This window comes from Pogona vitticeps, chromosome 2, assembly GCF_051106095.1.
Source record: "Pogona vitticeps strain Pit_001003342236 chromosome 2, PviZW2.1, whole genome shotgun sequence".
In the NCBI taxonomy this organism is placed as follows: domain Eukaryota; kingdom Metazoa; phylum Chordata; class Lepidosauria; order Squamata; family Agamidae; genus Pogona; species Pogona vitticeps.
The window spans coordinates 139,258,711-139,283,777 of NC_135784.1; the positions used below are offsets into that span (position 1 = coordinate 139,258,711).

General features: G+C 42.3%; 2 protein-coding genes and 1 long non-coding RNA gene across 6 annotated transcripts in view; 1 reads left to right on the forward strand and 2 right to left on the reverse strand.

The window, feature by feature from the left end:
* Positions 1-34: 34 nt before the first annotated feature.
* On the reverse strand, positions 35-1,820 carry LOC144586285 (uncharacterized). The gene is made up of 2 exons (XR_013541024.1): positions 1,741-1,820; positions 35-807 (listed from the first exon to the last, which is right to left on the reverse strand). It is a non-coding gene; the product is annotated as an uncharacterized LOC144586285 (long non-coding RNA).
* Positions 1,403-13,334, forward strand: CENPX (centromere protein X). The gene is made up of 5 exons (XM_020814476.3): positions 1,403-2,051; positions 10,806-10,857; positions 11,068-11,121; positions 12,336-12,424; positions 12,626-13,334. Exons 1-5 carry the CDS (start codon positions 2,013-2,015, stop codon positions 12,638-12,640), a joined length of 249 nt encoding a protein of 82 aa, XP_020670135.1. The 5' UTR covers positions 1,403-2,012; the 3' UTR covers positions 12,641-13,334.
* Positions 13,335-21,455: 8,121 nt separating this feature from the next.
* Positions 21,456-25,067, reverse strand: part of ASPSCR1 (ASPSCR1 tether for SLC2A4, UBX domain containing) — a 103,821-nt gene continuing 100,209 nt past the window's right edge. For 3 of the 4 annotated variants that reach the window (XM_072990652.2, XM_020814402.3, XM_072990654.2), the window contains 4 exons: positions 24,325-24,376; positions 23,194-23,263; positions 22,583-22,776; positions 21,456-21,621 (listed from right to left, as the gene is read on the reverse strand). In XM_072990652.2, the coding sequence (XP_072846753.2) occupies positions 21,608-21,621; positions 22,583-22,776; positions 23,194-23,263; positions 24,325-24,376 (330 nt within the window). In that variant the 3' untranslated portion in view covers positions 21,456-21,607. The remainder of the gene's footprint in view (positions 21,622-22,582; positions 22,777-23,193; positions 23,264-24,324; positions 24,377-25,067) is intronic. The other variant, XR_013541023.1, reaches the window with a different exon arrangement.

Here is a 25,067-nt window from a genome sequence, read left to right on the forward strand (position 1 = left end):
GTCTGAGTTTCTGAAATAATAAAATAGAGAGCAAGGGCTAGAACTGAACAATTATTTTTAAAGGGATATTACCTATGCTGGTGGCAGCCAATGTAGTATAGTGGATAGAGCAGTGATAGCTTCTGACCAGGGCCAGAAAGACAGCCCTCCTCGAGGGGTGGCCTCTTTATCCCAATGCATAAGCCATTAACAAGCTAAAGCACTAGACTAGCAGTCAGGAGCACTACAATTAATCTCCATGCAGTCAAAACATACAGTGAGGGACCATGGATCAGTTACACACAGCCTGACCCACTTTATAGGGTTGTTGTGAGATCAAACAAATGCCACACTAAAAAAAAGATAAACAAAAGCAAAACTCACTCAAAGCAGTAAAGTACAACCATCCATTTCAAACCCCACTGAAGCAGCCAATCACTGTGGGGAAGCTTGCCTGAAGAGAAAGATCTCTGCCTGCTTGTGGAAAAAGAGCAAAGAGGGGGCCAGCCTGGCCTCCAGTGGGAGGGAGTTCCAAAGTCTGGGAACAGCCACAGAGAAGGCCCTCTTCTGTGTCCCCCTGCCAAACACACCTGTGAAATTGAACCCTCTCTTGATTATCTTCACCAGAACAGATATTTAAGATAAATAAAAAGTTATTTGAAACTGTTGAAGAGTCATGATTTTGTGTCCATCAAATTACCTTACCTAACTTCTTCCCTGTAAGAGTTCTCTGGCAATTTCAACCTTTAAACATTCTTCTTGATTGGTAATTGTGATTCTTCTTGTGGACCTTCCGTTGTAATGGCATCCATTTGCAGTTTCATGGACCTGGACAGATACAAACAAGACATATGAAAATCACATGAACAAGAGTAGGATAGAAGCAGGAAAAGAGTCAAAGAACTCAGTGGCCACTACTAAACTCATGATTCTGCATACAATGCATTGGACTCTGAGACTGGACTGAAAGATACATTGGGTTAAAAAATTGAACAAGAAAGGATGTCTTGCTTCCCATAGCTTTTGGAGCTGTGGGAGCTTGCAAATTACTTTCAAACATGCACAGTGGGAATGTGCAGTAGTTGTTGATGTACAGGAAGAGGTGGCTTAACACAGCTGCAGGCGTTTATATAAATGGGAAACTGTAGTTACATGAACGGAATCAATGGTGCTTAATGAGGAATGTTATGATTGAGCGCAGGGGAGAAAGTATATAAGGCAATGAGGCTGGGTAGAAAGGCTGTTGAAAAATGTAATTGCAACTAAAAATGATGTTGCCTGATATGCTTGCACAGACTAACACGGCTACCTGCTCCAAAACTACAACTACTGTACCATGTTTCCCCAAAAATAAGACAGGGTCTTATATTAGTTTTTGCTCTAGGGCTTATTTTCAGGTTATTATTTTTTTTTCATATACAACAATCTACATTTATTCAAATACAGTCATGTCATCTTCTGGTTGCAGCACAGTGGTGGAGGGCAGGATTTCACTTAACTAGAGCTTATTTTTGAGGTAGAGCTTATATTACGAGCCTCCTGAAAAATCGTACCAGGGCTTATTTTCAGGTTAGGTATCATTTTCGGGGAAACAGGGTAAGAAATGAGCAACGAAATTGAAAATTGCCCTTCCTGATGATCTCCGTGATGTCCCGGCTCTGCCCATTCTGCAATCCTGCACTGGGCTCTGATCCCTCGGCTAAACTCCTTCGCCCTCTTATAGAGCAGGTCATTCCGTTCAAAAACCGTGCTTTCACTTACTTACTGAGCCAGCATGCTGGAGGAAATGTAACAGCCAGAGATACAGCAGGAACTCAACTACAACTCCCAGGATACCCAACGGAGGAGGAGGAGGGACGACGACGACGACGATGACGTGTCTCCTGCCGGAAGTGATGAAAGAATGTGGGTGGGGCAAAAAACATCAGACTACATTTCCCAGCGTACTATGGGCGCAAAGGCTCTCGTCGGGTGTTTAAGCGACGGCCCTCGAAGGGGATTGGAAGGAGCGGCGGAGGTGGATCCCCCGCGAAATGGAGAACAGGGAAGAGAGCCTGAGAGGATTCAAAAAGGTGCGTCCAGCCGGGAGGGAGAGCGGGAAAGATGCCCTGAGGGTTACGGATGGAGAAGCTTGACCTGAAAGAGACGGGTTGCATGACCGTTGAAAACGTTGGCACCTCCAGGCAGGCGCCACAGGAGCGCCCGGGGGGGGGGAGGGCCCGCTGAGTTCCGTGGGGGCCGCTTGGGATCCCAGGAGGGGGGGGAATCTCTGGGGGGCGACGGGGCGGCCCGCCGAGTTCTCCCGAGCGCTGCAGAAGCCGCACCAGGCAAGCGGGCGGGCGGCTTTCGGCCCTCTGAGCGTGGCAGGAAAAAAGGGTCAAGCTCTCTCTGTCTCTCTCTCTCTCTCTCCGGTGGCGAGGGCGGGGGCGGTTTAGGCGCCCAAGATGCCGGTGGGGCTTCTTGGGTCGGGAAGGGAGGGCGCCTGCCGAAGAGGCAGCCGGAACAGGAGCTCCCCTTTTACGGGGAATGAAGGGTTATCGTCAATAAGGGCTGCTTCCCTGGCGGAGGGATGGGCAGGGCGAGTCTTGGGGGGGGGGGCGAACATTTTTTTTTGGTCCTGATATCTTCCAGATCGAAATTACGGTACACAACGCGTATACACATGCACACACATGCATACACATACATGTAGTTCGGTTCCAGTTTTGAAAAAAAAAAGGGGGTGTTGTGTGTGAAGAGAAATGGTTCACTTGGTGCAGTGGTTAAACCACTGTACTGCAGCTAAAACTGCTCACGACCTGGCGTTCAAATCCCAGGTAGCCGGCTCAAGGTTGACTCAGCCTTCTATCCTTCCGAGGTCGGTAAAATGACTACCCAGCTTGCTGGGGGGGGGGGCAATGTGTAGCCTGCATAATTAAATTGTAAACCGCCCGGAGAGTGCTTGAAGCACTATGGGGCGGTATATAAGCAGCACACTTTGCTTTACCTGAAAGGTAAATCGCTGCTCCTAAAGCCTTGCTTGAGCAACACTTCACTCTTTTTTTGCCTGAGAAAGTGAGAGCTGGGGGAGGATCCCAAAGCAGCCTTAGGGTTTACATCTGGCCGCAAAGCACCAATTGCTTTCCTGGAAAGGTTTAACCTACCTAGGTTATTTTTGTCGGGATGGGGAATGATGACGTGGGAGAGAAGGGGACCAAGAGAATGCACGACGGTATAATCTGGAGGATGGGGAGATGAGTATTGGCATTAAAACCTTCCATCTGATGCACTTCCCATATCTGGATCTGTAAATAATGCAGGAACCCCCCCCCCCCCCCAGTCTTAGATTTGCTTGCAGCTTACCGGTAGTTTGTAGTGAGAAAACAAACCCTTCCGTTCACTGTAGAAATTTGGAGACTAGAAGCAGAGGAATAGTAATACTAACATGGGGCATTGTAACAATGGGCGACTTCAGCTGTCTTCATATTGCTTGGGTAAATGCATGTCCTGGTCATGAAAAAATGCGAAAGAAATGTTTCCTAGGTATGTTAAATCACTGTGCCACATTCTTTGGTAAAATACATATCCTGGGTCAATTGCTTGCTCAATTGCTTAAGCTATGTGAATAGAATAGTTTATTTACAGTCCTTAGACCAGTAACATATGTTTAAAACCTCATAATTTCTAACTTTCAACATTCCATTAGCACATGTTAGCACGCATACAGCTGGGAGCTACTATCTAGTTGGAATTTGACTTCCGCAATCAAAGTATTGCTGCACAGAATTTTGCAACTTGACAGGTGATCTGCGTACCAACATCCAAGAGAAGGGACTCAAACCTGTTTCCTTCTGAATGTCCTTGGGATTCTTTCTATTAAGGGGGTAATAGTCTCTTTGCGTGCAATGTCATACAATGGGCAGATGAAAAACATATGCTGTATGGTCTTGATCTCCTTCAGGTGGCAAGAACTTAACCTTTCAGCAAAAGGAGTATTTTTATATTTTCCTTCTAGTACAGCAGAGGGGAGGAACAAACACCTTGCCAAGGTAAAAGGCTCTTCTAGTTCCTTTAATTTCCAGAGATGTTAAGTATTTGGCCAGTTCCATGCAGTTTTTGATGTAACTCCTTATTGCCATGTTTTGAATGCTCGGCAGCCACTCTTTCTAATGCTGTAATTGCAGTATGATATCTTGGTTCTGTGTTTCATTGTTGGACACAGCTAAACAATAACTGGGATATATATAGTAGCATTTTGTGTTTGTTTGAGCATCCCAATCCTCGCCCAGTATTTCTGTTATCGTCTGCAATGTTTCTGAGTTGGACCCCCAGCTGTCACTTGATTTTCTTAGTGTCCAATTGTAGATGGTGATATGGTTCATGGACTTGAGTGGTGGGTTTTCAGCCGGGGTGAGCTCTTCACTGTATGAGGTTACTGTCCGTTGAGGGTTTTCTGTCTGTATATTTTCCTTGAATACTGTCACTGCAAGTGGATGCTAGGGATAGGGTTCTTCTGGGGTGTTTCCATGCCTTTCGTCTATACTGTACTTAGTAACTCTTGATTGGAGGATGTTAAGTCGGGTCCCTCTGCGGCATTACTTAGGTCATATGGGTCTACCCAGGCCTCTAGGGTCAGCCCAGACATGGGCATTTGGTCCTGGGTTTTTTCCGAGGACTGTGAGTATCTCTGACTTAAAGGCTGGGGAGTTATTTTTTGTTCCTAGCTCCTTTTTTTGCCCAAGTTCTTCTCTGTTCAGTATTCTGATGATTTGAGGGGGGGTGCTGCTTTTAAAATCCCCAGCTTTATCATGTCAGCAATGATCTTTAATATCAGCGATTTCTTTCTTTAAAACAGTGTTTCTTAACCTTTGTTACTCAGATGCTTTTGAACTGCAACTCCCAGAAACCCGTCAGCACAATTGGTGGTGAAGGCTTCTGGGAGTTGAAGTCCAAAACTCCTGAGTAACCCAAGGTTAAGAACCAGTGCTTTAAAACATGCAGCTTATTGAATATGCTTTGATTGGATTTGGCTGAGAGGAAGCACTGATTGCGTAGTTGGGTGTATATAATCCTAGTTTGTTCATTCTCGAGCCCTTGAGCACCTTGGGGACCTATTTTTCCCTCCTATGGTTCTCCTTGGGTCCAGGTGTTGATAGGTTTAGGTGTTTATAGAGTGATTCCATAGAGGCAGAGAGAGCCTTCTCTAGGAGTTCTGGGTCCAGAGACCAATTGCCAGTTACTTGTCCAGATTGCAGGGTTTTGGCTGCCACCTCCTGGTATGTCTCTCTATTATTTATGCCTACATTGTCCATAGTGAGTGGGGTACTTGATGTAAATTCTCTCAATGGCCTTTGATTATGAGAGGAAGCATATTCATGTTGGCTGATGAGATCTGAAGCCACACAGAAGTCTGCTTTTGATTTCTGGTTTGGATTTTTGGGAGCTTTTTAAAATATTGCCACAGGGTTTTTTTTTGGTTCTAGTGGTGATCATGGTTGTACTCCACAGATTTAGCTTATTTAGTGTCTCCTTCTACTTCTGCAGGTATAAACTTCCACTCAGAGGGAGGGGAATATAGGTCTTGCACAGTTAGTCAATAGCAGCTGTATAGAAAACTTCTAAGCCCCGGAAAGCACTTTAAACATAAACCATTAAAGGCAGATTATTCCACCCTGTTCCTTGGAGGACTTTTACTCACTGTGAGCCAACTATAAGATGATGAGGTTGACAGATCAAGGTCCCTGTTGAATGTCGGGCAGCCCCCCAAAGGCAGATGGCTTCTCTTAGGCAAAGTAGATGCTTTTCTTGCAGACTTGATTCAAGTAGATGCTTGCTATCCACTGGAGAAAAGGGTTGAGGTTTCTTTTAGGCTCCCATTTTTCTTACGTAAGATATGAGAGTAGCTTATGGGTGACTCCTGGAGATTCGTGCTTATGCTGGATCTCCTCTCTGTGTTCAGGAAGGAGTAATGGTGTTAATTTTCTTCGGTTTTCTTCCCAAGGCTTCAGTTGTATAATACAGAGGCAACAGGTACTTCTAATGTCTCTGGGCAGCTCCAGCAGTCATTATCTCTGTGTTTGTTTTTGCCAAGGTTAAAATTATGCCTCCAGCCAGAAAGTAAAATAGCAGCTTCAGCTAAACAAAAGCAATAAAATCATATAAAATTACATAAAATAAAGATAAAATCACGGCTGCTTAGCCATGAGCATGCTGCCCAGCTGAGCCAGAATTGGAAGCTCCGAAGCTGCGTGTTAGTTTTCTTTCTCCCAGATGATCATTATGTTTCTTGAACTGTTTTGTAAAAGCCACATTAAAGTGTGAACGTTTAAAAAGTGTATGTTTTCCTCCTTTTTTTAATGTGAAAATTCACTGTCAATTGCAGGAACTCTCCAGAGCACTTCCAGAAAGATGCAGCAGGTAGCGCTCCTGCCTCGCAAATGTTGGATTTGATTTCCCAGCTAAGTCTGCCTGCCTCCTGCAAAACATGTGTTTTTAAAATTAGCACCTCATTGAATGCATCACAAGCAGACCCCGTTTGTCAGTTTGGTTTTGCTGGTAGAGCATGTACTTTGCACAATCCTGGATTTCTTCATGTAGAGGCATGACTCAAACGCCTCCATTTGAAGTCCTGGAAAGCTGGCGCCAGTCAATGTAGTAAGTACAGTACTAAGATAAACAGATCAATGGTCTATCCTGATATAAGACAACTTCCTAGAGTCCTAACTCTGCCCACCATATACAGTGGTGCCTTGCTTAGCGATTGCTTCGTTTAACGATGTATTCGCTTAGCGATAAGGTTTTAGGAGCGATCTTGCACTCCGTTTAGCGATGTTTCCAATGGGGGAATTTTGCATAGTGATGTTCGGGACCATGCCTCACATAGCGATGACAGTTTGGGTCCCCCTGTTTCGCTTAGCGATGTCCGTTTTCGCTATTTTTAAAGTGTCTTAAAATGTTCAAAAACTGTTTAAAATGCTTGGAATCTTTAGTGCACCTTGTAAAACCTTTGCAAACTTAATTTGGCTTTGTTCTGAGTCTTTGTTAATTTTTGGTGAATTTTCCCCCCATTGGAATGCATTGACAGCTGTCAAACCTACAATTCAATGCATTTCAATGGGGGGAGAAAAAATTCACCAAATGCATTTCAATGGGGGAACCGCGTTTCGCTTAGCGATGTTTCCTATGGCGATTTTCGCTTAGGGACGGTAATCCATTCCCATTGGAACGGATTATCCGTTTTTCAATGCATTCCAATGGGAAATGGTGTTTCGCTTAGCAATGTTTCCCATAGCAATTTTTTTTCGAACCAATTAACATCGCTAAGTGAGGCACCACTGTATATACAGTATAGAGGATTTCAGGTTCAGGCAGCTAGTTAGTGAACAACTTTTAAAATGAAGTACAGTAATCACATTAACAATTAGAATGGGCGAATGAGTTCCCCAGCCCCTACCCTTTGGTACCTACTGTCCTGATGAAAGTTATGTGTTCACTCTTGTTTAGACAGCTACCTGAATATTTTCTAGTGTGGTGGGTAGATCTCTTTTCCAAGACAAATCTACCCAGTCTCGTATTCTCTATTTGGGCAAGCTTGTAGGGCCTGCTGTAGAGGTTTGCCCCCTTGACCAGTATCAGAAATTACCAACTGGTAAGGGCAATAAAGAGACATTCTGGGGGCATGTCGGGTGGATCAGAGAAGCCTTCGGGACTTGATCCAAAGCTGCTTTATTTCCTGGCCGTGTTATCCAAAAGAGATTGAAAAACCATACCAGCACTGGAGCGGTTATAATTATTTTCTCTTTGTTGGAACTGGTGTGAAAAGTAAAAATAAAACTAGTGGGGGAAGAGGTGAAAGGCCTTCCTTATCTTCTGTCCCCACACCCTTCATAGGATTGCTGTTGAAGAGTTCAAGAGGTTCTTTGTATCATTTAATTGAGCTCCTTTCAGAAACAGGAATTCCTTGACATGAACTCCATTTCACACGTCACTTTCAAAATTGTCAGAAATCGCTAATATAGCTGCCTTCATTGCCCAGCTATTCCTAGATTTGTTCAGTTTTCACTGATAATTATTATATTGTATGTGTATCGTTAGATTTGTTTGCTGTTGTTATTTTCCCCTTAAAACACTGAAATAGAGTTGGTGATTGGAAATAAATACTTGTACTCTCTGTTATTTGTTTGTCTCTTCTTTAGTAGTGACCTCTTTTGTCTCTCACTTTGTTAGACATAGGTTGTCCAGGTTTTGAACAGGATGAAAAATGGTTGTCATAGGTTTTTCGGGATGCTTGGCTGTGTTCTGGAGGTTTTTCTTCCTAACGTTTCACCAGTTTCTGTGGCCAGCATCTTCAGAGGACAGGAGCTATAACTCTTGTCTGTTTTCCGGTGTAGCATGTGGGATTGTTGAGTATTTGTAACTGTGGGATCAGGTTTTGTTCTTTTTAGGAGAATCCATCAATCACAGTGACAGATCATCTCCCCCCTTATCACAACAGTACACCCACAACAAAAAACATGCTGATCACCGTAATCACCCATTCTCCTGAAAAGGACAAAAAATGATCCCCTAGCTACAAATACTCAACAATCCCACAACTACACCAGAACACAGACAAGAGTTCTAGCTCCTGTTCTCTGAAGATGCCGGCCACAGAGGCTGGTGAAATGTTAGGAAGAAAAACCTCCAGAACACGGCCAAACAGCCCGAAAAACCTACAACAACCATTAGATCCTGGCCGTGAAAGCCTCTGAGAACAGGATGAAAAATGTTGGTGTGAGGCACTTTTGACTTGAATAAGACATCTCTGCTGGCAAATATTTGATAGCTGCTAATATATTCTTTCCTGCCATGAATGTTTACCTTAAGTACTACATTCCTCAGTTCCATCATGATTCCTTGTACCATGGGCTCTAAATACTTAATTATGTTCATTATTGACTGAATCATCTTCAGCAGTTTGTTGATATCATAAGTTTCTCTAGCTGAAGCCTAACAGATACTTCACAGAGTAATAGTTTTACATCTTGTGCCTTGTTTACAGTACTTCTGAAATTAGACTGAACATTTAAAATCATGCAACAATGAACATCAGTCATCTTGTATTCATTGTCTAACTGCTCAATATGCATGTAGCAGCTATTTTATAGTGCATCTCCAGTAATCAAGGTTTGGGAGCAAGAGATGCTACTTGCCTTTTTTACATGCATCCAGATATCATTTTTGTAGCAATTCCTAATTCCTAGGTTTGTTATATCATTGATGATTTTATGGTTGTGTGTGTGTTTGTTTGTTTGTTTATTGCTTTTAATGTGCAAAACTTTTATGCTAATCAAAAAGTAAGTACTAGAATTTGTAAATAACACCCCAGAGTAATTCAGTTTAATTGCATGTCTTCCAAGAATCTAAAGTTATCACAGGTCCCAGATCATCCATACGTGTGGTAATAGAAATGGATGTACTGAAAAAAAGACTAGAAGTGAACGGCTGTAGTAAGACTTAGAAATTATGATAGCATTCAGAAAGTATATGATCAAATCCTTTATCTCTTTACCTGTGAGTAAGCCCTGTTGAATTCACATTTGGGAGACATATATAGGTTGCATTGTGTGTTGGATATATGTTTTGCTCATTATTACTAACTGAAGTGTTTTACAAATGCAGGACTGGGTGATACCTTTGTTTTGGATCACTTTTTTTTAAAGCTTTCATGGAGAAGATTCCACTTCCTTAGGCTTGGTGCAACCCCTTCACAGATGGTGCAGAAAAATTGTACACAAGAGGCTAAAAACAGTTTTTTAGATGCGGTTCCCTGTCAGCATTCTTAGAATCTAGAATACCTGATATAAAAAGGACATGGAGAGAACAGGAAATAAAGTTCTGCCATTAATTCGTGAATATATCTAAAGGTTTGATAGGGTGAAATTGCCCCTTAAGGGAACAGCTCTTGGAGAAGATCCCAAATGTTAGCAGATCCTAGCTAATTCAATGAGTTTTAGCCAGGCTACAAACATTTCTAATTTGCTTTAATACATTAATCAATCAAATTTTCAGGTGATTAATTGGGGGAGGGGTTTACCACTTTTTGTTGTTGACTGGGCTGCAAACTAAAGGAACATTATTTCTTGAGGCTATTTGGGTCCTAGGATGCTGTTTTAGAAAACAGGAAAACTTCAGAGGTTTGCTCATATTTGAGGGGAAAAATCAGTCTCTCTCTCTCAAGCTCTAAATACAGTGTCTATATTGAGGTATTGCACATATCTGATGAGTCAGCTAAATTTATTTATTCTGCTGAGGCATCTATTCCCAAACAATCCTGCCAGTCATGAGGGATCTACAGAACAGGTTCCCTTTGTGTGTCTGATGGTCACCTGAAGCGGGAATCTTGTCCTGGAAGAAATGCATAGTGCTCTTTTTTTGGTCTTCCATCACTGGCCTGAAGGTTACTTTCTTTCCCTCCTCTGATTCTCAGCAGACCTCTATAATAAAGAGCTGATCTTTTTTGAAAGAGGCGAGATAGATGGTGGACGAAAGGATGCTTTGCTATTTATTACCCTGCGCAGGAGAAAGAAAATAAGGGCAGATATGAGACTCATTCTCTGGTTCCTGTGTTAGGGATGGGATATTGGCACCAGTAGTTGTTGCTCTCCTGCTCCCAAAGCATGAGAGGCAAAGCAGGTAAGGTAATATATTCTTTTTGGCCAGTTTCTTTTGATGTGTTGCCTACACCAAGAGTAGTTGATCTTATAAAAGATATCACTTTACCCATTTTATATCTCTTTGAAATGGAAAGACAAGGAGATTCACTTTTTCTCCATTAACACCCCTTGACTGATTCTCTTTCCATGCAGGAGACCGTGAACAAAGTGCTCCAGCTCCACTTCAAAGATGACAAAACACGAGGTAATTGCTTTCCCTTCTGTCTCAATAAAGAGGCCAATTTCTACTGGAGATCTTCCCAAACTTTTCTGTACAGAAATCAGGCCCTGGGAAGATCAGAGGTAACCGAGATCCTTAGTAGCTGCCTGCTGATTCTTGGGTTGTGGCAAGATAACGGTGTTGCGAGAAGCACCCTAGGGCACTGGTCTCATAACTTATTTTTCCTTCCATCAGTCAATGGTGATGCCCTCCTGCTGATGGCAGAAATGCTCAAAGTGTTCGTCCGGGGTAAGTTACCACCAGATGCATCTTTGTTCCATAAAACTGCAATTACACATAGATAGTAGTCTGCAGAAGTACAGCATTTTGAGCAGAATTAATTATTCCATGGAGTCATTTTCCTTTTTTGGAAAAAAGGCATGGTCAATGGGGACACCAGAGAGGGCCTTCTCTGTGGCAGCTCCCAGTTTATGGAATGTTCTCTCTGGGGTGGGGGGTCAGTTCCCCCCTCCCTTTTATCCTTTCCTCGACAGCTGAAGACCCACCTTTTCAGGCAGGCATTGATGACTGAGTCCCTGAATACCATTTTTAAGTTAAGATAGTTTTAAACATTTTATATGCTTTTAATTATTCAGTGTATTTTAATCAGTTTTATAGTTAATTTGGTTTTTAATATATTACTGTGTTTTTAATTCTGTTCTTTTAATACAGTGAGCCACCTTGAGTCCCCTTATCGGAAGAAAGGCAACCTATAAATAAGACAAAAGAATAAACTCAGAAAGCTAGCCAGAGAGTCTGAGCTTTCTGTGGTTATATTCCTTCTCCACTCTCTTTGACTCCTGAGCCTTGCCTCTCTTGGCTTGCCTATATCTTCCCATCCCACTCCTTCCAGAAACAAAGTTAAGGTCTGCAAACCCTAGGTCTTTCAGTTCATGCCAAATAAAATGTATGAGTCTTAAAGGTACCACAAAGACTCTATGTAGTTTTTGCTGCAGTAGGTTAATAGAATGGCCTCCTTGGAAATGTTTACATTTGTTTACAAACCTTGTTATTTATTTTCTGGTTGCAGGTTTTGGTTTCTGTTCTAGCAATATGTACAGCCTAAATGACTGAAATGTTCAATGCGTGGTTTAATCATGCTTCCACTTGGTTTTATGAAACAAAAATTTTCCATCCAGTTGAACTTGTAATCTCTTGCTTATAGGGACTGTATACATGTTTTGTTTGAGATCACTTTCCTTGAAGCTTGAATGCAATTTTGGGCGAAAAGTATTGAGAGGCAAGAGTCCGGCACTTCTTCTCAAGGGGAAGCTTCAGTCTCAGGGCTCTGAGTTGTGGATGATGTGTATATGTCCACGGCCCATGAGCAAAAACCTCACAAAAATGGCTCCTCTCCTTGTTACCCTAAGGGCACCATTTTGCCCCCCCCCCTTAACAGCAGTGTCAGCTGGCCTTGTCTCCTGCCTCTTTGATTTGGGATGCTGTGTTTGTGTGCCTTACAGAGGCGGCAGCACGTGGAGCGCGGCAAGCTCAGATGGAGGACCTGAACAAGGTGGAGGTGGAGCATGTGGAAAAAGTCCTGCCACAGCTGGTATGTAAAGCACAGCTCAGATTCCTCAATTAACAGGATAAGGATGTGGGCAAAGGCATCTTAATCCCCCTTCCTTCAGGAGGATGTTTGGCTGGTTAGTAATATCCTCAGCAGATGACTGGAACTCCAAGTAGATCTGTTGACTAACTTGGGTAGTGCCTTGTTGCTCATGTGAAACTAAAATGGCTTAAATTTTCACAGCTTCTGGACTTCTAGAAACCCAGTGCTACAAAACCAGCCTTCATGTTACCGGAGAATCTTTCCTGACTTCTGGAGTAAACGTGGGCCAGACTTTATACTGAATCTGTTCCAAAGGGATTGTGCTCTCTGGATTTTTACACCAGTAGGCTCTGCTTCCTTCAGAGTTACCAACGTGTGCCATCTCTCTATTCCTCGGTGCCCACTGGCTGTCAAGCATTGCCCGAAAGGGTGGCTGGCATCTTCTTCAGCGAGAGACAGGCTGAAGCCCATGGCACCAAGCCACCTGAGGCTGTGCCTTCTGCTCATTCCCATTCACAGCCAGGCACAGCCTCTGCTTTTCTGATGGGAGAAACAGGTGCCTTCCTGTAGAGGGGTGTGTGGAAAGAGTGAGTCTGCCTGGAGGCCTACCCTTCACCATGGGCTCTCATCACCTCAGCAAGCTTTTTAAAAGGCCAGCTCCAGGCCCGTCTGCCGTCTGAGCTCTTAAACAGGAGCCGAGAGCCAGGTCTATGCCAACAGCAGGTACCTGATCTTTATTTTATAAATAAACAGTGCCTGTCCCTCAACCCTTTCCAGCATTCCACTGGGGCCATGACATCAAAGAGTGCTTGGAACCTTTTAACCATTTGATATTCCTCTCAGAAGCTGCTTCCCTCTGCTATAAATTTGTTCTCACAAAGAAACTTCAATAAATCAAAAATAGCCTCCCTCCCTTGTGCGGGCTTCTTGTTGCAATTAATCATAGAAAGTCAAGTAGCTTCAAAGAGTTGTTTGGCCTCCCCCTTGCCCCCTCTTTGTAGGACGAAAGAAAAACTTTCATAAAGGGGCAGAATAACAAACAGCATGTGTGGGGATCCCACATCACGCAGGACCCAGCCCCTCTGTCAGCAGGGGAGGGGGAAGCTGTGAAATAGTAAACCTTCCACATGGAGGAGGTTGGGCGTAGCCTAACAAGCCTGCAGGCTCAAGTGAAAGAAAAGCTAGGTCTGCTGAGGGCGAAGCATGGAATCCTAAAATACTGATTGGACATTCCTATACCTCTCTGTTCAGAAGAAGGCCACACTGTTCAATGGGGCGTACCCTGAGTTAAGTGTGTACAGGACTGCAGCTTCGTCCAAGGGAGACAACGGCACAATTATTTACTTGTGAATAGCCAAGCTGGTGGGTAGGAACAGCCTGCAAATGGAGGTTTCTAGTGCTGATTACTTACAAATGCAGAAGATGAAGGTTCAATAGAACTGACATCTGACAAATCAGGACTGATAAAACTGAAGAGCCTCTGTTTTGAATACAAATTCTCTTGGTCTTTTTTCTGCTCAGCCTTCATCGTGCTTTAGGTTATATCTGCAGATATATCGCCACACTTGTCCATGCGCTCGTAGTCTCAAGATTAGACTACTGCAATGCGCTCTACATGGGGCTTCCCTTGAGATTAATGTGGAAACTTCAGATGGTCCAGAACATGGCGGCCAGATTACTAACTGGGGTGAAAAAATATATTTTCCCCACTCTGGCTGCCTTACACTGGTTACCCATTAGGTTCTGAATCAAGTTATTAATGATCACATATAAAGGCCCAAGCAGTTTAGGACCTTGATACCTGTCAGAGCGCCTTCTTCCACCTAATTCTACCTATGTCACTTGTTCTAGCCTGGCTGGGCGGCTGAGGGGCTTAACTCCGAGAGAGGCCCGGAAGGAAAAAACTAGAAACTGGGCCTTCTTGACGGTAGCCCCTCGCCTTTGGCACATCCTCCCCGTGAGATCCACATGGGTCCCTTGCTGGGAGTTTTTAAGAGTAAACTGTAGACCTGGCTCTTCATGCAGGCTTTCCCTCCTGCCATTACTTAATTTCTTCTCCTGGTTTTTCCATCTTGGATTATGTTGGCTTGTTTTAGTCTTTTTATTGATGATTTTAATTTAATTGCCTTTTTTGGTCTGTAAACCGCCCAGAGTAGATTCGTCTAGATAGGTGGTATAAAAGCCAAATAAATAAAAAATAAATTGCTAAGTAGAGTCTGAAAGCAGAAAGCAGAAGGTGAAATAGGCTTGCAAATGCTGGTTAGTATTAGAATATATTTATACAAAACCAGTCCAGTTGGATGAAGAAAAGGAAGAGGGAATATGTTGTTTAGTCGTGTCCGACTCTTTGTGACCCCTTGGACCAGAGCACACCAGGCCCTCCTGTCTTCCACTGCCTCCCAGAGTTGGCTCAAATTCATGTTGGTAGAAGGGAATCTGTACGCTCTAGTTAATGCTTCAGTCACAAACCTTTATTGGGGAATGGGGTGAGGAGCCTGCTACATGCTGTTTATATTCTCATCTGCCCTACCAGCTAGCCAATGGATCATGGGGTCTGCACATCAACCACATCTGGAGGGCCATATGTTCTCGATCTCTGAACCAAAAGCTAGATAGCCTTGTCTATATAGCACAGTAGTGCCTAATTCCAGGAAGCAGAAGCAGCAGGTCTTTCTCAAAAATATATTTATTTAAGCCTGCGGTGTTGAAAAGATTGACTTATTCATTAGATATACATTCTCTGTGCCTGCTTAAAGAGTCTAAGCTAATATATATTGTTCTCCCTGACTTTTATCCTCATGGAAACAATATGAGACAGATGAGGTTAAGAGATGAATGGCTGGCCCAAGGTCATCCACTGACCTTTGTGGCTTAGTAAAGATTTGACCCTGGGTCTCCTGAGCCCCTTTTTGGCACTCTAATCACTACACCACACTGACCTACGTTGGAAGTAGAATAGCAAGGAGAATCTATGATCCATCACAATTCTACAGACACCTGTTAGGCTGCCCTCTCCAGCACAATGTATTGAAGCCTGTAGCTTACAAGCCTAAAAGCCTGCATCTGTTTGAAAGATGTCTGTCTTAGAGTCCCAGCCTACAAGCTGTTACTCTGAAGCAAGGTTCCCTGTGTAAGTTGCTTCCCAAGTCATTAAACAAGCTGTTTTTCTGTTGTGGCAAGGATCTCCTCTTGTTCTACAAAAGGAATGGCTCAAAGGTCTACCCCTGTTTCTGTCTGTTTGTTTGATGTAGCCTAGCCCATAAAATGGCAAATAGCTGAGGCAGCTGCTTTGTATATAGCTTGGACTTGTCAAAAACAGGCTAGACACCACCACAGAGTCAGGGAGCTTTGCCTACACATGCAATTTAATTCCTATTAAGGAAGGGGTGCAAATGTACTATAGAACATTTAAACACATATATCCACAGCAAAGCTAAACTCAAACATATGTAGCTCTCTGTTCTATATAGATTCACACACTGATTTTTAACAGGTGTCCATGTTTACATTTCTCTAGAATAAATGCCAACTATAGTCCCAAAATTAACTGTTGAAATAGAGTGGGAGTTATGACAATACTACCCTTTACTACCACCCTTTCCATGAACTAGCATTCTCCAATCACCTGGTTTAGAAGGAAATCTTATACAGAATTACTGGGGAATAAAATCAGTTAGACTTCTGAGCAGACATGCATAGGATTGTACTGTTAAGGTCTTGTTTGTTCTCAGAGTTCTGGTACATATATTTACCGGTGATTTCAGAAATAAACCTATAACTGAATAAAATAATGTAAAGGCTGAAAGCTCAGAGGAGACACATTTGTTTACCTATGCCTGCTTCCTTTTAGCACAATGCACTCATCACACTGTGTGGCTGGATGTGTTAGATGGGTGGTATGTTACTTTGTTAAACGAACTGAATTTTAAGTCTGAAAATCTTGTGATCATACAGTGGCTTCAGCAGCAAAACACAAACCATTATACAATTTATTAACAGACCTAACTTGGGAGTGTATTAAAGTACTACTTATTCCCTGAAATATAAACCCACTGCCTGTTACAGCTAGGTGAGAAATATTTCCTTTTCAATTCCTGAGGGTTTAGGAAAGATACTTTTTGGACTACAGCTCCTCCAGACCTTGTATTAATCATGCTGGCTGGGGGACACTGGGAGTTGTAATTTAAAAAAAGCAGTTTTCATCAGACAATCTCATACTTAACTAGTGGGTTATTATCACTACTGGACACTACATATGCAAATGTCAAGGTGTGAAAGCAGCCTGGCCAGAGGAAAGGCAGGGTAAAGAAAATCAGCAGTTCTTTTACAGAAGTTTTATTATTTTTTAAAACAAATGAATTGCAGTGGACATCTTCCTTCTCAAAGAGAGCTAGATTACTAATTCCCATTAGCTCTAATAGCACAGGCAGTGGTGAGGGATGATGGGAGATACAGTCCACCCCCACCCGCCCCCAAGGACCACACATTTCCTTCCCCTGCTTGAAAGGAAGATACTACTGCAAGGAAGAACTGGATGGCCACCTGAACTGGGGATGGTGCATGTATGACAAAAGCGTGTAGTGGTGCAAAGCACAATGGCAGCATTCAGAATTCTTCAGATTTTTAGAGGAAAGGCATCTAATGTGAAGGAGGCACTCAGGTCTTTGAAATGCAAGTAACTTTAGAGTCAGGCCCAGAAATAAGATGATTTGGCATTTTCTGTATAGGGCTTCTATGCTCAGGGTATTGTCCCTTCTCTGCTTCCTTCTACTCACATGTAATATAAAGTTTTTAAGAGTAAACTGTAGACCTGGCTCTTCAGGCAGGCCTTCCATCCTGCCATTACTTAATTTCTTCTGGTTCTTCCATCTTGGATTATGTTGGCTTCTTTTAGTCTTTTTATTGATGATTTTAACTTCATCGCCTTTTTTGGACTGTAAACCTCCCAGAGTAGATTAGTCTAGATAGGCGGTATAAAAGCCAAATAAATAAATACAGCAATAAAACAAAATTCCATGTTTTTAAAGAACACACCTTTCAGCCAGAGACCCATATGCTAATGTGTATTATCCATTCCAATAGTGGTGTGCATGCTCCGCTTGAAGAGCATTTCAGCACAGAATGTTGGCCACTTGAAGATGTGACTGATCTCACAGGATAAAGGTGCAAACGGGTAAATCATAGGGGGAAAACGTCAGTGTCAACATTTACTGACCCAAAAGAAACAATTACAAACCTCCAGCACAGAATGCAGAAATAAGGCGGCTGCCAAGTTCCTACCCAGAGAGATGGGCTTGCTGAATAGCAGCTGTACAGACCAGTTTTCATGGTTAAGATAGAAAGGCTGGAATTTGCACTTTCTGGAGCACTGCCTTAAATAAGCATCCTCTTTATCTTATGTAGAAGCCACCCCACTTAGTAACACAGACGGCAGCAGTGTTTGTATACAGCTAAAAGCCGGATCTAGTTTTCATTTGCTGTTGTCTTCCACATTCTTCTTCCTTGGTGGTTCATTTCTGGATGACAGGAAAGACTTGTTCTTTTCATGTTTTTAACTGCTTTTTGCTCCCTATGTTCAGAAACATTTCTCCCTACCTTTTTCCTCCCCTAACCCCTCCCAACTTCCTTTAAAGCGGCTGGAAGCATTTGGAAGTAATTAGACCTGAAGGGAAATCTTGGCCAGTCTGGGAGACAATGACAAGTGCCAGGAACCCTCAGTGCCCCCTCCAGCCACTTTGAAGTTCATTCAGATGGTACAATGCTCTGTTTTCTTTGATGCAAAAGTGGGGGCAGGAGGGAAATGGGCCATGTCAGGCCTGCTGAATAGAAAGCAGGTTATTCTGAACTGATAGAGAACCTAAACAGTGGGTGGAGAGAGTGAACAGTTCAAAGGAAGTGGCTGAAAGGCCTCCTAGAGCCACCTTGCTTAATGCATTTCTGTATTTATTTAATTTTTTATATGCAGCCTTTCTCCCCATAGGGGGACCATGTCCATGTTGTGTACTCTCACGAAGCCATACATGCAGCAACATCAGTATAACCAGTTTCATGTTACGTGGGCATGAAGTGTGTGACTCAAGTGTTTAATCCTTCTACCCATGTCCTAAAACAGGAGAAAGGCCTAGCCAAAAAAAAAAAAAAAAAAAAAAAAAAGCTTGGTAACATACTGTGCTTATATCTAAAAACATCCTTCCTGTCTCTAGGATCTCCTTCATTTATCTGACTCTTCAACATGGTGTTGAAGAATCAGAACCTTTCCACAGTATAACAGTAGCTTTAAGCAAACTAGCTTTGTAAAGGGTTGATTGCCTTCCCTCTCTCTCTGCTCCTGTCAAGTCGTGGAGATGCTTGGAAAGCAAAAGACAACAGAGGTGGGGGTGTCATTCTATTCTCATGTTCAGATACAGCTGCTGATGTTCTCAAAACATTGGTAAAGTCTTCCAGGCCCTGTTCAGTAACCTTTTAAAAATCTTTAGAAGGCCTGCGGTCTGAAGTCAACCAAGGCTGGAAGGACCAGACAATTAGTTGTATGCAATGCAGAGCAGTGCTAAACTATCCTGCTGAATGAATACATGAACCCACAACACTGGTTACTACAAAACATGTAAGTGAAAAGCACCACATCCATTGCATATGGCAGAACAGCTAGGGAAAGTGATCTTTAGAAGTAGACATGCTAGCTCCATTGATACAGCTCCAAATGGAAATAAAAATTGTAATTAATTGCTGCACAGATGGCTCCTTTCTGTTGCATATTTGAACAATCGTAAAAGCCTCAGAACATTTTTTCTCTCTGCTTAGTAATGCTTTTTATGTAATACTGTGTTCTCACTGGGAAAAGTCAGAAGTCTGAAAACTAGATGGTATCTGAACTAATGATGTCAACTAGGAATCAGACCATACTTTTTCCTTTCTAAATCCCCCCTTAAAATTTGATTTCATTCAATAACTAGTTCAGGAATGATTCAGAACCAACAATTTTGCCAACCTTCTGGCAAACTTGTCTGTAATCGATGTGAATAAAATCTCCCCAGGCAGGGGAAGGAAAGCGCCTGGAAACTGCTGGTGCGTTACTTTACGTGCTGGATCCAGTCATTACTGTGGAAAGGCAGAATGGAACTCTGCTTGCTGCTCCTTCATCATCTATACCAGGGATTGCACCTAAAGGGAGAAATCACCCAGTAGCAAAATCAGCAGAAGCTGCCACCCACCCATTGGGGTTGATGGCAGGAGTATCAAGGCAGTATTAGCATAAACAATGGTATGACACCCTTTTCCCCAAAAGCTTTCAAGTACTGCAGGAAGTTCAGCAGGCAGCCCAAAAAGGTAGAAATATGGGTAATCCTATATCTCCATACATAACAGGTGACCAAATAGTCAAAAGTCATATGCATCTTTCACAGGATGTGGTAAGATCCTATCATGGAGTACAGTAAATGGAACATACTGGATTTTTGAGGCCAAGCTCTAGAAAGCCTACAATGAAAAAGAGTCTTACAACCTTCCAAGACTCTCAAGTGTAGGTTGATTCAGAGAGAGCAGAGGTGGAGAATAGCAGTAGGGTGACTTTTTCCTATCACAATTGGGAGTCTGAGCTACAGGAAGAAACCATGCAACCCACAGAACAAAAACCTGCATCTGAAATAACGGATGGAATGGTAAGGATAATTTTTTGAAATTATTTTTTAAATGCTAATGATTTAAATAAAACTAATAGAATTAGTGAACAAATGAAAAAGTGCTGGTATAAGCCAGGTCTTCAAATGCAATAAGAAAGATCAGCAGAACAATGGAACATTAAAGATGGTTAGCTAGTACTCTACTGAAATTTCATAGTGAACTGGAAACTTCAATAGCCAATTTTGCCATAATATCCTATCTTCCAGCTGGATACAGTAGCACAATATTGAAGTACAATGAACACTTTAAAGAAATATAGTAAAGATGTTGATAGGATTTTAGCTGTCACTTTTCTTGTTTTGTCTGAATCAATTCAGAGATGAATGCTGCAAAAATGCCGCTAATCCCAAATAAAAACCTTACAAAAGTATTGCCAGACTCTTAGTGACGTCTCAATTTAGATCTACTGGCAGATTATTAAAATTGCATAGCACATTTTGCAACTGAGTTACAGCGAATGCAACACTGAAAATTCAGGGTCTTTAAGGAATGAAGCCTACAGTAAATGGAATGAACTTCTAAACATGTGGGACGGCAATAGTCCATGCTGTATAATTATGATCTGCCAACTGAATACAGTATATTGCACAGATTCATGAGATTATAGCCTCAATCCACGGTTCAGCTAACATGTTTTGAAGCACCATCAATTGACACACCCCCCAATTCAATGCAGCAAATGATTTCCAATAAACCTTGTGCCTCTTCCTTTAAAGAAATTATGGCAAAGCTGGGGCTTTACTCTGGTTTACCTCACTGTGCACATTTGCAGCCTGTCAACAGGTGGCTTTGACCCTTGGGAGGGTTCTGCCTTGACTCTGGTAGTTCTATGACATAAACCAATGATGAGCCCCTGGGTGGAGGCTCCATCTGGGACATCATCCCAACTCCACACCCACTTTGAATGAGAGAGACAAAATTGAACTTGAGAGGCAGGAAACAGCAAAGAGCAGAAAAAAGCCAAAGGAGAAGGCTTCCTGCCCAGAGAAGGATATAAAAGAGTCAGAAGCAGCAAACCTGGGAAAGGAAGATGGAGCAGGGGCAGCCAGCGGAGGAGGAGGAGAGCTTGGCAGAATAGCAAGGACCCCGTTTTCTCTGACTTGTTGGTATCTGAGGACAGTCCACCTATTACGAGTGTCTTGCCCTATTATCTCCATTAAAATGTGACAGAGGAAAACCGAGAACCACCCAGTGACTCAGGAAATATCAAGGTGGACTGAGGAGCTGGTAGACAGGAACCAGGGGAGACTCAAGGACCCACACCGAGTCTGACTCAGCTACACAGCTGGCGCAAACAGTTTAAGAGGCTGTGCCAGGTGGACAAGGACAGAGCAGAACAAGCAAGTGGAAATGATGTACTGCAATTTTATTCTGAAAAATCAATTGCTGAGCCAATTTTTGGCCTATTATTAGAATCAGTTCATAAGGAGGAAATGATGCAAATGAACCTGCTGCTTCTCAGCCAGACAAGACATTCCTCTGAAGGTGGGTATCACATGTACTTCATCTCTTCCCACCTGAAACGCAAACATAATATGTATTTATTTATTTGTCTGCCTTTATTTATAACTACTCTCTCACTATAGGCAGATTATCCAATACCAAAAACAAAAACAAAAATGCAGCTAAAAACACAGTGGCTGAAATCCTCTTACTCAGCATATTAAATTGTGCTGGAGTAGGCTCACTGCATCAGTGGGGATTTGGTGAGTCAGCTCCTCTGTAAATTCCACTAATTCAAATGGGCCTACTTTAGCTGCAACTTACTATGTCACAATTAGAATAAACCCATTTGAATCAGTGAAATTTACAAATGAGTTTACTCACCAAATTCCCACTGATACAATAGGCCTACTGTAGTATGACTTACTATGCTAGACAACAGGATTTCAGCCAATAAACTTAAATATTAAAAAGCAATTAAATCTATTTTTATTGTAAACCCACCAATGAATTATGCATTTTATGTGCCATCCAAGTTCCAACAGGCTTATGGTGACCTTAATTTCAAGGCAAGTGAGGTATTTAAGCATAGATTTAACAGTTCTAATCTACACCTCACTCACTGAGTTTCCATGGCTGAGCAGGGACTTGAAATCTCTTGAGTCCTACTCCATCACTTGATCCACTACACTACTCTCATCATTACACCCTGCTGAGTACTGAATCAAATGAAGAGCACATGCTGTGACTGTGACAGCCTCTGTAAATATGTTTGCTACAGTGAAGATTCTAGACTGTATCCATCCATGAACATCTCCAATGATACAGACACTCACACTGAAAGGTACTACAGACAAATACTGCAAGGTGGGGGCACTCTCCCCCTCTGCTCTGGGCATTTCCAGTTTCATCACAGGAATAAAAAGGGAACTCCCCCCCCAGCCTTTTAGGATAACAATTTCTCTAACATACTGCACAGGATCCCTCTTTTCATGGGGGAGGCACTGGCTAAGAATAAACAGATTAAGATGATACCTGGCAACTTTAGCCACTTTGGCACTTTTCCAGATGGAGTCCTCCTTGCTTGAGGTGAAGGTACTTCATGGGGTGTCACGGACTCCGAATGTCCAGTCACCACACTCTCAGCCTCTTCATTTTGCGCAGGTGGAGAAGCATGTGCAAGTTCTGAACTTGGCTGAGTAACAGGAACTACTAACTTAGACAACTGCCTGGGAGAAAAGATACACACTTTATTTGTGTGTCAGCCTAACTTCCTATATTCAGCCAATACATTCCAGTGTTTCTCATGTATGCGAGCACACCCACTCCCCCAACCGGTCCGTGACACAGAAAAGGTTGGGGACCACTGGCCTATGTGAGCTCCACTATCCCAGAGAGACCCCCAGAAGAAGGGAATGGTAAAGTACTTCTGAGTCCTTTATTGCATAAGTAAAACAATCTATGGGTTGTTGTATGTCAGCAAGACACCATTTTAGTCCCTATGAGATCTGGCAGGTGGGTGAAGGAAGTTCATTCTGATGGATCTTATAGAGCTGTGAGTGACAGTGCAGGTGCAAATGAACTATCCATTTCTGGAAGATTTTTCATTGCCTCCATATCATCAAAATAATTCTCCGTCTACTCACCTGGCTACTAAAACATCAGCTTCTGAAGGGGACACTGCAGACTCCTGAAGATCCATCCTCAGATAGTAATCTGTAAACACAGAAGAGTTCATGTTGCTATATAGAGTAATGATCTCTCTCCTATGGTATATAGGAAACTGTTTAAAACTAATTAACTTCATGACAAACCTCTGTTCTTTTTATGAACCAGTGACTCTTCAAAACTAATCTCCTAATCCTGTTTTCCAAACCTTGAAACTCACAACCCTTATGTCTAAATCTTTATCTGAACTTCAAATATTGCAAATTTTAAAACATCTGTTTCTCTCAGATCCTACTCTGCAAACTGGTTAAGCAAAAATGATAGTACAGTATTGATGAAAACTACCAGACAAACAAAAGTGACATCTCATTCTGCATGCGTACTTGTCATTTAACTCTTGAGGATTTTATATCATTCACCATTTCATAATAGATTGTACTGTCTAGAGAGATTACTAGATATTATTTTTATTTAATTTGGTATAGAACTGAATTTCCTTTTGGTCTCAAGAGAGTAAGAGAGACACAAAACAGTCAGGAGATTGTTTTTAGACCTTTAAACCCTGTTTTGATATGAGAATATACTTTAAATGCCTGCATATTCTTATATTAGGAGAAGTGGGCCAATTAAAAAAATAATACCTTATCTAGTTTTGTTATGATTCCTACCTATGGTAGTCAACTCAAGACACAGAAATTACAGGATCAAGGATCCTTCTTAATCTTTTTAACAACTTAACAGATTGAAAGAGAACAGAACAAGGCAAGGCCCATGCAAAGGACATCTCATCAACAGCCCTCACCTCAAACACTATAATATTTTTTTTGGTGATGGCTTTGATCCCACATTTTAGTTGCAAATGACAATGAATGCCTTTGAACCAGAGAGGAAATTTCCTGTTCAATCATTTTTGCACTGGGCTGACCTCAAGCTGAAAGGATTCGTGGCCTGATCTGAATGCCCCAAACACTGACAGTCCCCTAATTTGTTCCCAACTTGTTAATCTAGGGTCAGCCTCCAAAAAGCTAAATCTTGAACATTCATCAAGATGTTTGTGCGGCAGCTCCATAGTCTCTTATAAATGGCGACATCAGAAGAGAGCTGCTTACCATTGTGTTTCTCAGATCCAAAGTATACAACAGCAGCTGGGAAGAGGTTGGCCTGCAACAACAGAGAAATCCCAGGTTTATATGAAACAGGAGAAGAGTTTGAAATGTCTCTTTAACTAGCCTTTGTAGCAACTCCCTGATGCGAGTAGTAGTCATCTTTATCCTAAATGTAAAGTGACACACTTTTGCTTGGCAGCACACCATTGCTCAAGAAAATGGAGCCACCCGCAGTGCAATAATATCTCAAGGCTTGTGTCCCTCACAGATTCTCCAGGGAACTAAATTTAAAGAAGTCAAAATGTGTTAGCCCAGGGACCTGTAGGGAAATGTCTTTTCTACCCATTGTGGTTGTGATAGGATCTTCAACCTTAAAAAGAGGAATCTGGATCTGTTAAAGTCTTCTCCCATCTCTTTTTTTCTTGTGGGTATTGTTGTTTTGCACTATAAGCTAGAGGGCAAGAATTGCCTCACAACTGATATTTGAGCCTTTTGAGATATTTTCTGGGCTAAAGAGGTGGATACAAATGCATAAATGAACAAACTATGGGGAAGAGGATACACATCACAGATGAACCTGTGTCAGTGTCTGCCTCACTGCCAGACCTCACTATTACTACCACTCCCCCATAGGCCTATTAGAACATACTAATCCAAAAGATCCTCAGCAATGATCTAAAATGACAGGTTGCTGTGGGTAACTGTGGTTCTTTGAGTGGATATCTGTGAACTCACACAAATGGGCT

What these genes read in the sequence shown, in the direction of transcription:
- CENPX (XM_020814476.3), top strand. Translation starts at nt 2,013, where the DNA reads ATGGAGAACAGGGAAGAGAGCCTGAGAGGATTCAAAAAG. An exon ending in GCCTGAGAGGATTCAAAAAG is followed by an intron (nt 2,052 to 10,805) that starts GTGCGTCCAGCC and finishes CTTTCCATGCAG; the next exon opens with GAGACCGTGAACAAAGTGCT. An exon ending in GCTCAAAGTGTTCGTCCGGG is followed by an intron (nt 11,122 to 12,335) that starts GTAAGTTACCAC and finishes TGTGCCTTACAG; the next exon opens with AGGCGGCAGCACGTGGAGCG.